Source organism: Haemorhous mexicanus, chromosome 13, assembly GCF_027477595.1.
Source record: "Haemorhous mexicanus isolate bHaeMex1 chromosome 13, bHaeMex1.pri, whole genome shotgun sequence".
Taxonomy (NCBI): Eukaryota; Metazoa; Chordata; class Aves; order Passeriformes; family Fringillidae; genus Haemorhous; species Haemorhous mexicanus.
In genome coordinates, this window is record NC_082353.1 from 6,176,222 (window position 1) to 6,188,280 (window position 12,059).

The 12,059-nt window shown below is 36.9% G+C and overlaps 1 protein-coding gene across 2 annotated transcripts in view; it reads left to right on the forward strand.

The window, feature by feature from the left end:
* Positions 1-12,059, forward strand: part of VPS13C (vacuolar protein sorting 13 homolog C) — a 74,965-nt gene that overhangs the window by 23,023 nt on the left and 39,883 nt on the right. For both annotated transcript variants that reach the window (XM_059858118.1, XM_059858117.1), the window contains 17 exons: positions 233-369; positions 906-1,059; positions 1,462-1,538; positions 1,715-1,774; positions 2,527-2,680; positions 2,834-2,950; positions 3,927-4,030; positions 4,330-4,497; positions 5,274-5,578; positions 5,825-5,972; positions 6,665-6,773; positions 7,217-7,350; positions 7,637-7,793; positions 8,472-8,551; positions 9,329-9,388; positions 10,453-10,618; positions 11,599-11,715. In XM_059858118.1, the coding sequence (XP_059714101.1) occupies positions 233-369; positions 906-1,059; positions 1,462-1,538; positions 1,715-1,774; positions 2,527-2,680; positions 2,834-2,950; positions 3,927-4,030; positions 4,330-4,497; positions 5,274-5,578; positions 5,825-5,972; positions 6,665-6,773; positions 7,217-7,350; positions 7,637-7,793; positions 8,472-8,551; positions 9,329-9,388; positions 10,453-10,618; positions 11,599-11,715 (2,247 nt within the window). The remainder of the gene's footprint in view (positions 1-232; positions 370-905; positions 1,060-1,461; positions 1,539-1,714; positions 1,775-2,526; positions 2,681-2,833; positions 2,951-3,926; positions 4,031-4,329; positions 4,498-5,273; positions 5,579-5,824; positions 5,973-6,664; positions 6,774-7,216; positions 7,351-7,636; positions 7,794-8,471; positions 8,552-9,328; positions 9,389-10,452; positions 10,619-11,598; positions 11,716-12,059) is intronic.

Below are 12,059 nucleotides of genomic sequence, written 5' to 3' on the forward strand. Positions count from 1 at the left end.
AAAGTCTAATGATGGCTTTGGACTGTCTTAGTGCTGTCCATAATAGGGCTTTAATTTTGTTCACTTCTCATCCAGTGGGTAAGAGAGCAGTATAGATCTAATGTATATTTTGTCAAGTTAGTTTAAAAGTGATCATTCTGTTAAAGATGCAATTGGAATGGCAAAGAGAGGGTGGGATCTTTAGCCCTGTTTCTGGAAAAGGTTTACTGACAAAGTAGTTTTGCTTCTGTAGACTCTGAAGAAGAATATTTTGATTTTGAGGAAAGCTCTGAACCAACTGACAGTTCAGTAATTAAAGAAGAAATGAGAAAAGAGGAGCCTGCTCAGGAGGAACTGACAGCTCTTCACCTCAAGTTTGAAATTAAAGAAGTATGTCTCTAATTCTGTTTTCCCCTGCCTAAAGAATACTTTAAAAAATATCCAATAGTTTTTACCAATAGTATTCTTCAGATTAGTGGATGGAGAAACATAATCACCAAACAAAAAAACCCTCATGTACATACATACATATTTCTATGCATATGAGATATTTCTTGTCTGTATGGGATGCATACACACAGATGTATTTAAAAAAAAAAGAAACAAGTCCCTTATTGGAGTATTTTTACTAGAAAAAATTAGTACCAACTCATAGTTAGGGGTTAGGGAGTGGGAATATTGTGCTGGAGAAACAAAGTCAGTCCCAGGCAGGTCTCTTGCAAAGAGAAAATTCTGAAATATTTTTTGTATTTAAATCTTTCCCCATCAATCTCTTCTCCTTTCTATTATATACTCTAAAATCTGTAATAAAAACAATGCTTCTGACAAAGCAGAGAGGGCATAAATCTTGTACTTTTGTTGTTAGTTTAAATGGTGAGAATACTGCATGTGAGAAGATGGCATAATTGCATTTCTTGTTTATCCAGGTTTTAGTAGAACTCACCAGACAAAAGAAAATTGAGGAAACAGTACTTGTATTTGATGTGATGCATCTGGGGACAGAAGCTACTGTCAAAACCTACAATTTAGCAGCAGTATCTTATTTGAAGAAAATAAGTTTGGATTACTATGGAATTGGAGGTAATAAGCAGTGGCAGAGAAGTGGACTTGTGTGTGTGTAGCAATTAGCTGGAGCTCTCCTGTGCCTTGTGCTCTCTGAAATGCAAATGTTGTTCCAGTTTCCCAATTCATGTGCAGCTGTCCATTGCAGTGCTTGTGCCACTGATGCAGTTGATAAGTTCTGAACTCTCACCATAATGCTTATGGGATAAATAAATGGCTTAGAGCTCAGTCTTTGGATGGAAAAAGGATTTGCCATTTTGGACTTAGCCAAGAGAAACCAGTGACTCATATTTAGTGGTGCAATGTATTTTAGCAAATGATACTGAAAGTTAATCCCTACCTTTAAGGCATAAATCATTTGGTTCTCTGAAAGAACAGAAATTATCCTAATTCTTGTTTATCTCATGTGGTGTTTTACAGGTAAAAAAGGACCCATTCATCTAATTAGTTCCTCAGACAAGCCTGGCTTAGACCTTCTGAAGGTGGAATATGTCAAGGTACACACAAAGCTTTTTAAAATAATTTCTAAAGCATTTGTACATATTCTTAATATATAGTCTATATATAGTCCTAAAGCTACTATTCAGAGCTAGTTGGATTATTTTGTGTCTTCTGAAGAGAACAGTGACTGGTTGGAATTAATATTAACCTTTATCCATATCATTTTTTTCAGGCTGACAGAAATGGGCCACAGTTTCAGACAGTTTTTAACAACACTGAACAGATGATTCAAGTGAGTGTTTACAGATTTTATTGCTTTTTTTTTTTTTTGTTTGCTTGCTCAGAAGAGAGGAATTAATAAGACATGTTTTGCTTTCCTGTTTTCCTGCCTTCTAGCAGGAGATTTCAAGAGTTAAAACGTCCTTGAAAATTTTTATACCACTTTAGGGCAGAATGTTTGTTGAACTGCTGAAAAAGTGTCTGTGTAGCTCATGTGGATGAAATTCAAACTACTGTAAGAATGCACCTTCTCATGCTTCAGGAGTCATGCCATTCAGGGGCCCAGTATGGGAAGCTATAGTGGAGTCACAAAGTCTTTCACTTTCATGTCAAATAATCTGTGTTGTGAGTGCCACGTGTTCAGCACTCTGTTGGCTGTCTTTAATAAGGAGTCTAAATCCATGTCTGACTGTGATTAGATATTCTAAATATCTACATGTCAGCCACCTGCCATAGTACTGTTATTGCAGGAGCTACAAGCCTAAGGCTGTGTTTGACAAAATTAAGTTTGCATCACTTTTTTTTATACTGAGGTTATAGGTTAGCAGCTACAGCTGTAAGAGCGGGGTTGTTGCTAGGTTCCCTTATTTTCTAAACTTATTCCTATTCTGCTTTTCAGAAAGCTTTTTCCTTTATGATCTGTTGCTGGCCACACATGCAGCTTTTCTGTTTCTAAGGAATGGTTCTGTTGTGCTGGGTGGTTTTGCACCAGTCTGACACCTTTAAGTAACTGTTTGATCATGTGGACTCTCATGTTTTCAACAGGTAACTTTCTCATCACTGAACCTCCTGTTGCATACAGAGGCCCTTATGTCTGCTGTCAGTTTTCTAACAGCTGTTAGTCCATCAGGCAGTGAAAGAAGTGGAGAGACACCATCCAAAGGAAAAAAGCAAGAAGATGACTCTGCATTGAAGAAAGGTACAGTTGTGATTATCCAAATGATGGTTCTAGAAGGATGTGTTGCATACTGGCAAAGCAAATCCAGAGAAACACAAGGTTTGTAGAAATAAAGATGAAAGTGAAAATATGACTCATAGGTACCTTAAATATCCTACCTTCTCTTATTTCTAGTGTCTAAACCTTCCAAGGATAAGGATGTGTTTGACTTCAAGCTTTTTGCCAAACTGGATGCCTTCTGTTTAAATATTTGTGATGGAAAAAAGAACATTGCAGAGATCAAGATACAAGGTATTAAATTCTTTATTAGAAGTAACTGCCCTGGTACTTTAGTTTCAAAGCAATTGCTAATCATTGGACTAAAAAAAAAGTGTAAATATGCAGCATCTGTTTTTATTTATTTGTTTATTTATTGTTATCTGTGCAAGAATGGCTTGTTGTCTTGTTTTCAAAGTCAGCCCTCAAGTCTGTCATAATGTTTTGGCCTCCAGCTAGGAAGATGTGCTATGTTGTTACTCAAATGATTAGGTTCACCCTTTGAGGAAGTTTGATTATGGGTGACTTTTCATGTTGTACTAAGTGGTTTCCATGTTGTACTAAGATATTTTATGGTATACTGTAAAGTTATTTAGGATAAATAATTATGTTGGGTAAGAAAACTCCTTCAAAATGTTTTCTTTAGTTTTTAACCCTATGGGTTTGTTTGGGTTCCTTGTTTTGGTTTTGTTTTCTAGATTGGTTTTACCCCTTCATAGGGCTATCAATTCTTTGGGGGAGTTTCACTTCTGTCTGGCTTTAACTGCCATCCTCATAGTTGCTCACGCTCTCATGAATATTTAGCAATGTGTGATTTGCAAGGTTAGTCCTGCAGTTCATAAAGTCTTTTGCTTGTGCACATTTCTAAAACATATCATATATTCACACAAGATTATGTATGCCAAAATAATGCATTCAAATAGTTCAGTACAGTAACATCTTTACTGATAGAAAATCTCAATGCACTCACTCAATAGCTTGCTTATTAAGAAGTGGAAGATTGATTGACTCTTTTTCTATGAATAGTAGCTCAGTTATTTCCAGAGATGATTGATATTGCGACAGTATTTGTATTACAAGTATTTCTGTTTTGTTTTGGTTGAAGCTGAAGTGCAGTCATTCTTAAAGTAACTTAGTAACTTTTCCTCACTTCCTCTGCTGGTGTCCCCACCCTGAAAATAACTGTTACTTCTGCTGTGCAAGACTCTGTTTCTATTTTTGTACTTTGCAGGTCTTGACTCATCTCTTTGCCTTCAGCCAAGCCAAACTGTATTCTTTGCTCGACTTAAGGACATAGTTGTCACAGATGTTGATTCAAGGACCCTTCATAAAAAAGTACTCAACTACAAGATTTTAACTTTTACTTGATTCTTGGTTAGTTTGATATGTATAAAAGTGAAATGTAATACACATTCCACTCTTCTAAAAGTATTTGATTTGTCGTGAATAAGTATTTTCAAATAAGATACATCATAAAGAAAAGTTTTCATTTTACAAGAATGGATGTCTGAAAGGATTAGAAGAACTAGTAATCTAATTTGTAATCTGAAAGGCTGATGGTATCTTTAGTTCTTTTTGTCATTACTTTTGTAGAAGCTGCTGATGGCTGGTGGGTGCTATTTCTCTCTTTCTAGGCTGTATCTATAGTGGGAGATGAAGTTTTCAGTTTCAATCTGACATTAAATCCTCATGCTACTGAGGGAGAAGCCTACACTGACATGTCAAAAGTGGATGGTACTGTATGTTTGAAAGTGGGCTGCATCCAGCTGGTGTACCTTCACAAATTTCTCATGTCTCTCCTGGTGAGTCTTATTTCCCTTTCTATGTTTCTGCAGCATTCTCAGATTAGTCTTTTGGGATGTGCTCTGAGTACAAGTGTTAAGTTTCATTTCCTGAAAGAGAAGGGATGGGTTTAATTTTTCCTGTGTACTATTGAAAACTTTGTTAAGTAACTGATTTAAATTTCAATTGAGTTACTTCCCACACTCAGTTTTGGAAATAGAGAAAAACTTGAGGCTATTGAGGTAGTTTGGAGGTTTTATGTTTGCTGCCCTTTACACCCCACCAAAAATCTGAGTTCATTGCAAACATATCATTGCTAACACTAGAGGCAAATCTTGCAAGGTAGGTGTCATGATGCCTGCAAATTAACCAGTCTAAATATCAGTGTGTTTGAGTACCCTAGTGATAGTTTTTTCAATAAAGCACCAGAGGGCTGTCTCTCATTCAATAGGTTGTTTAGTAGGAATTCAGTAGTATTCAGGGAGGGCAAGAGGGGCTTTCAGAATTGTGTCCCTAAAAGCTAATGAGCTAAGGAGCCTTGTAGCTAAGGAAAGAAGGAAAAATAAGGATGAATTGAGAATGAGTGGATTGCACTGGTTAGTACTTCTTTGATCCTCCATTAGGGGTCATGGCAGAAGGTACTCAGTTGTCTTTTCCTGTGGAAAATTCAATTTCCATTGAAGTAGGCAGCATAATTGGCAGCAATAATTGACGGATGATGGTGAAAAATGGACAAGTAACCTAGAGTAAAAACTATTTACAGACATTTCTCCATTCTCCTCAACTGCTTTTTTAGACCTTCTTGAACAACTTCCAGACAGCCAAGGAGACCCTGAGTGCTGCTACAGTCCAAGCTGCAGAGAAGGCTGCTACCAGTGTCAAAGACCTGGCCCAAAGGAGTTTTCGGCTTGCAATGGACATTCACTTGAAAGCACCAGTTATAGTTATCCCCCAGTCCTCCATTTCCCCCAATGCAATAGTAATAGATCTTGGCTTGATTAAGGTTCAGAACCAGTTTGTCTTGGTGTCCTCAGAAGGCAGTTTACTCCCTCCAGTCATTGACAAAATGGATGTGCAGCTGACAAAGCTGAAACTATCTAGGTACGGTGGGTAATACTCTGTAGAACATTAATGTTCTTGCCTAGAAACCATGGTTGGTGCTAGTGTCAAATATTTGGTATTAAAATGCCTTTTATCTTAGAGCAGTTAGATCAGTAATAAAATCAGAAACTGTTCTGCTTAGCAGAGTGTTTGGTGCTGCATTTGAGATTTTAAGGTTTTCAAAAATCTAACATGTGACTTTCAACTTCCCAACTGTTCTTCTTTTTTTCCTTTCTGTGTTTCAAGGATCACTTTGGAGACAGATTTGTCACATCCAGATATTCAGATACTTCACCCTATTAATTTAAGCTTGTCTGTGAAACGAAATCTCTCTGCAGCTTGGTTTCACAAGTTACCAGTGTTGGAGGTCACAGGGTATCTGGATACAATGAATGTAAGTCTTGTGAGAAGGTGGTGGTAATAGTTACTCTGAGAGTGACCCTAATGTTATTTCTGGGCACAGAGGGGCAACAAGCTGCAAATTTTTAACAGGTGTGGAGTGGATCTCAGCAACCTAATAGGATTTAACCCCACCTAGGTGTTTGTAGTGGTTTGAAGGGATCACATAAATGTTTTTGTGACCAGTTCTCTGAGCAAAAATTCTTTGAAGTGTTTTGGTTTTTCTTCTTTAGAAACAGAATCTTTTTGAAAGGAGTTTAAATTAATGCAAACATTTGCTTTAGTAACTCCAGCTTCCTACCTTCCCATCACCCTTGAGTGGGATACTTGCTTTTTGTGTCATTTTATGTACTGTGAAAGAAAGTACCAGGGACATCTCGGGTGAAACTGAAATTAAAATGTCATGTCGGGCCATGTCATTGACAGGAATTATTAAAAGCATAGGTACATTAAATGCTGAAATAATATATTGATACAGCACTGGAGGTCAAAACCTTTAATCTCCTTGGACTTTTTCCAATAAGTGGTTGAAAAAATTTAATTTTCTTATTGAAGGGATGATTCTGCTTTCAAAACAGCTGTAAATAAGCACTCTTCTTGCCAGGAAACATTGTTCTGCTTTGTTAGCAGTGATAAATTCAAGGAACAATGTGTTTTTCCTGAGAATTTTGATCTGCAACTTTTCAGGTCATGTTAAGTCAAGAGGATTTGAATGTCTGTCTCAAAGTGTTGACAGAAAACCTGGGTGAAGCAGAAGAAACTCAAAAGGATGCAAAATCAGTGCTGCAAAAGGAAGGTCAGAGATGGAATTTGTTCTGAATACTAAGTGTCTTTGCTTTCAGGAGTAAGGAAAAGCATTTATTTTCTGGAAAGTAAGTTTAGATCTGAGAGTATGGTAATAAGCTGTCTCGAACTGATAAACTCTTTAAGTTTGCAAGGACAGTGTTCATACTTTGATACTTTAAAAAACTGGAAAAATTACAAGACAAAATTTGGTAATTGTGTTAGCTAAGTTGTCAAGGAACTAGCAAGGTATGGAGATGGCAGAGTCAGCTTGTTGCCAGAACATGTTTCTATTTCCTTTTCATGCTCTGAAGCTAAAGGCTCTGCTTATGGAAATGTTACTGTCTTATCTTAGGTGAATGTAATCCATCTAAATGAATAAAAGAATTGGATGTGTTTCTTGAGCAAACAAATGGTGGCAGTTTCAAAAGTTAAGCATTATATTGAATGTTCCAGGTAAAATGAAAGAACTGGAGAGATCAGTTTTGATACAGGATAAGAGTGTTTCAGAAGGAATGCTGTCTGAAAAGAGAAAAGTAACATTAAATGAAGATCTAATCAATATGCTACTTAATTTTGAAATCAAAGAGGTATGTATCCATCTGCACAACTTATTCAATCTGAAGCCAGTACTCATCTGTTTCTTAGAGGTAGTGGGCTATAAAGTCCATTTTAACAGTTTGACTTGGCAAGTAAAAGAAAACAAACGAGAGGGTACAGAGAAATCTTTAGCAAATTGGTCTTATAGGGTCTGTTTATAAAAATGCCAAATGTCTAGATTAATATTATGTTTCACATTTAGCCTGTTTATAACTGCCAGGCATGTCTTAACAGCTTCACTGAAATACTGAACTTATTTTCCTTTCCATATTCAAGGTTGTAATAACCTTGATGAAGCAGGTTCAGAAGGAGAGATATCCATTACATATTCTAACTGTGCTACAGCTTGGGACCAAAACCAAAATTAGAAATCATGAATTGGCTGCAGCAGCATATCTGAAAAGAATTACAATGAGATGCACTGAAATACATGGTAAGTCTTCTAGGGAACTGATACAATCAGTAGAGTGTGTGCAACTGGATTTATAGCCAGAGGATAACATATAGTAACCAATAATGAGGGGAGAGGAAAGGGTAATTTAGATAGAATTAATCTGTTTTATCTGATACCAAGTTTTACTGCCATTGTTAGAGTTAATGTATTTGAGTGAGTTGAGTACTTTGAGTGGGAATGGTGTTCCTGAGAAGTATTTCAACTGTTCAGTGGGTTTTGATGAGTTTGTGATTCTGTGCTTTATGACCACTTCTGGCAGCACTGGAAATGCTTCTTTGGTTGGTCAGGTAACAATTCAAAGTGACAGTGAAGTGATAAGTGAAATAGCCATTTATCCAAAGTAGAAAAGTAAGGCTTTGAGTGTGAAAACATGAAGGCAGGAATGCAAAGAACTTTCAGTTTTAAGTCTTGCTTCAAGAGCAAGATAAGTTAATTTTTCCTAGTTTAATTTAAAATGAAGTGAATATAGCATTTCACAAAATAATGCTTCATGTGTAGTCTCTCAGTGAGAATAGCTGAGTTTTCAGTTTGTTTTCACTATTTCAGCAAGAATAGTATTTAATTAGTATGTAATAGAGACCTAGCATGGAGACGTGGCATAGGTGGAGTAAAGCTTGTGAGTGCACACACTTTACATTTTTATTTCTTTGTTTGCAGACTCAAAAGGAGATCCTCTTTGCATTCTTAATTCCTCAAGTGAGACAGATGAGCATCTTTTGAAAATGGAGTATATTAAGGTTTCAATGCATTTTCAGTAAAATTACATGGGGAGGAAAGTAAGGCTTCCAAACTTAGTCTGTAGATATGTATCTAAAACTTACCAAGCCTTCTCCCAACATACCTGTTTTTCAGTTTAACATTTCATTTAATTCTCCACTGCTTCCATATAGCTCTTGCTTTATAAGTCAATGCTATTACTGAAGTCACTGGCAAGACAAATATTTATTTGTGTTCTGTGTGTGCAGCACAAATGTGCACCTGTGTGAAACTTAACAGGTTTGATGGTCTTTGCCTGTGCAAGTGAAGAGTGACCCTACAGGTGATAAAACTGGCATTTGAAGAGTGTTATGTTGGTAGCTTAAAAAAGCCTTTAAAAATTGCAGGAATACTTGGGAATCTGATAAGTTGTAGAATCAGTGGGCTCCTCAATACTCTGGACTGGCATCATTTACATAGTGAAAAATAGATGAATCTGTACTGGCAAAGTATTAAACATAAATTGATCCAGTTTAAATATATTCTAGATGAGACAAATTTCGTAACTAGTCGGTTGAATTTTCACAAAATAGGTGCTATGAAATGCCTCTGAGCAGAGCATTGTGAATAACCCATTCTGGTTATCTTGGTTGTGCATTATTTGAAGAATTTGTTTGTTCAGGCTTCATCACTTTCCTTTGTTTTCTTTTGCAATTGGAATAATCCTTGTGTGTGGCCTAAATTCAGATAATTCAGTTAATATATTAGCTAATTCAATAAAGACTGACTGTGTCCCTTTTCTTTTTTTTCCTCTTTAGGCTGATCCTGATGGACCAGACTTTGTTACTACTTACCAAAGCACCAAGCAAAACATCAATGTAAGTGCTGGAAGTACTTAATTTGGTTTTTTAAGCTTTTTGAATCGTAGCAGCTGTGTTAGTTTCTGCCTTTTTTTCTTCTCATTGAAGAGAGAAAAAAGGGAACAAAACCAACCCGAAACCAAAGCCCTTACTCTCATCATTAAAACCTACTGCTTTATATTTTACTACTTCAAAGACAAATCCAGGTAGAATAAAAAGATTTTTTTTTACTGAAGTATTGATTGTAATAATTTTTTTAAACTAAAAGCTATACATTTTTTGCTAGTTAGAAAAATGTCATGAATTTTAACTGAGGCCTTTAGCATGTGCTTTGTCTCTGGAGTGATCCACTTGGCAGAGGGATAAACCAGGGCCTTGTGTTTCTGAGCTTGTAACAGTAACAGTGAAATTAAGATGTGAGCTGGAATATCCAAGTAGCATTCTCAGGGGTCTTGAGTAGAATTAGTCCTTTTGCTTCTGAAAGCAGCTATTCATGAGTAATTTTTCAAGTGACTTCTGAAGTAAGCATGTTATTGAGCTTTTAAAATATTTCCTTTAAAACAGGAGTGGTGGGTCAAGCTGCTTCTTGAGGGCCTTGTGTGGAATAAGTGGCTGATGCTGGATTTCACTCAGTAACACTGGCAGGAGTAGTTGCTGCTCTCATACTCCCTGTTCTGATTGCACATTTTGAATCTTAGTGGTTTTTTTTTGTTGTTGTTATTGTTGTACCATATCTCCTAAAACATCTTCACACGTGGTTCTGAAGTTGTCAGCTAAAGTGCTGGATGCAATGCAGTTAGTGAAAGGCAGCAGAGCAAAGGGAGTGTCCTGAAAAGGCAAAACCACTTGAGGCATCAGTTTTTAGATTGGCACAGTTCCTCTGTAGCTGTGGGAAGCGTCTCTTCCCTAGCTCCCTCATCTTGTGAGCTTGTGAAGTTGAAGAGGATGGAGATAAGAGTCAAATCCTTGTGAAATTGAGCAAGAGGCTTTTTTCCTTGGTTCTGTGACAGCAGCTCCGAGTTGTTCGGGTATAAACTGGTACTAAATCACAATATGACTTTGCATCCTTGCCTTCCTTTTAGGTCATCTTTTCCTGTTTGGATATAGTACTTCACACAGAGGCTTTGCTTTCCATCATGAGTTTCCTCACCTTCAGTGTTCCATCAGGTGGTCTTCCAAGTACTGAGAAATCATCAGAGCACAAGCCTCAAATGAAAGAACAGGAAAGAGGAAGCACTCTTAGACCAGGTAGTGTCATATTAGACAGGCTGTACTTCTGTTGTTTAGCAGCATCTCACCTTCAGTTTCAAAGGATATTATTTCCAATTACAGCATTGCAGTCTATTTGGTGGAAAACAAAGCATGCACAACTGTAAATGGGGAGAAAACAATCTTATTAAAGAAAACCCAGCAGTCATTTTTCCTCTTGCTTAATTTTACAAATTCTCCTTACTCGATATAACTTTTCCCCGGGTGGTGGTCTGATTTTTTGTAATAAAACTTGAATAAATGATGTTGCAGTATGCAGCCTTTTCAAAGGTTTAGTGCCACAGCCATGTAGCTTTGCAGTCTGAGAGCTCTGAAGAGTGCTTACATTGCTGAAAAGAAATACTGCTCTGGGGAAGCAAAGAGAAGTTCTGAACTGAAGGGGTGGTGTGTTTATTTTAAGTATGGGTCTTTGTAACCTTGAAATAGGAAGAGTTTTTGCATGGAAGCTCCTGAATATTTTTTCAGGTCCTGTGTTGTTGATTCTTGTCCTTTTAGCGTTGTTTGTGAAATTCAAGGTTTTCTAATCCTAAAACTATTGGGATTGAGTCCAGTGGCTGTTCCATTTTCTGTTTGTGCTGTGTTGCTGCAGTTAATGTGCCTAAATTGGCTTTGCTGCTTGACACAGAGTGGGGCACTTCTCATGTGATGAGATGGTGCTTCAAGTAATGTAGTGTGTACTGCACTCAGCAACTAATGCATGAAAACTAGGTAGTAATGAGGAGAAAAGACATCTTGATGGCTTTTTGCCTGTGATGGTTGGTGACATTTTGTGTGCCTGAAGGAAACTCTTAATAAATGACCTTTTTCACATTTTGACTGAGGATTATCATATCTTTTAGGGAATGACTGCAGGTTGCTTTTGAATAGTTAATGTATTTACAAAACTACTAGTCTAATATTTGTTTTTAACAGTGAGCTTGTATTGAACTCCTTGTATGTCTCTTGTGTTTCCTGTCCAGTGTCTGGTGATGCAGGCCATGATGATGTCTCTGAATTAAAGCTCACTGCAAAGCTAAATGCATTCAGTATTACAGTGTGTGATCAGACCTGTAGAATTGCAGACATTAGAATACAAGGTAAGGTGGTTTCTATTTAAATATTAGATGATGCTGGCTGTAGCCAGAAATAGGCTGCTTCCCTCCATTCACTTCTAAAAAGCCTGTGTGTGCACTGCAGGTGTCTCTAACATTTGTTTAAATCTATTTTGATTGTATGCAATGATCTTAAAGGAAAAATATGTTTGACTCAGAAAACGAAAATGATTTCTAAGTGTAGTAAAATTAAAAGAAGTGAAGGCACTATATTTTAGGTAACACACACTTCCATTTTTTAATAGCTAGATCCTAGATAGTGTTGGGGGATGGTACTCTACTCTTAGAATCAAGTTATGTTGGCAACTTTGTCGTCTGCAGTAAGGCCA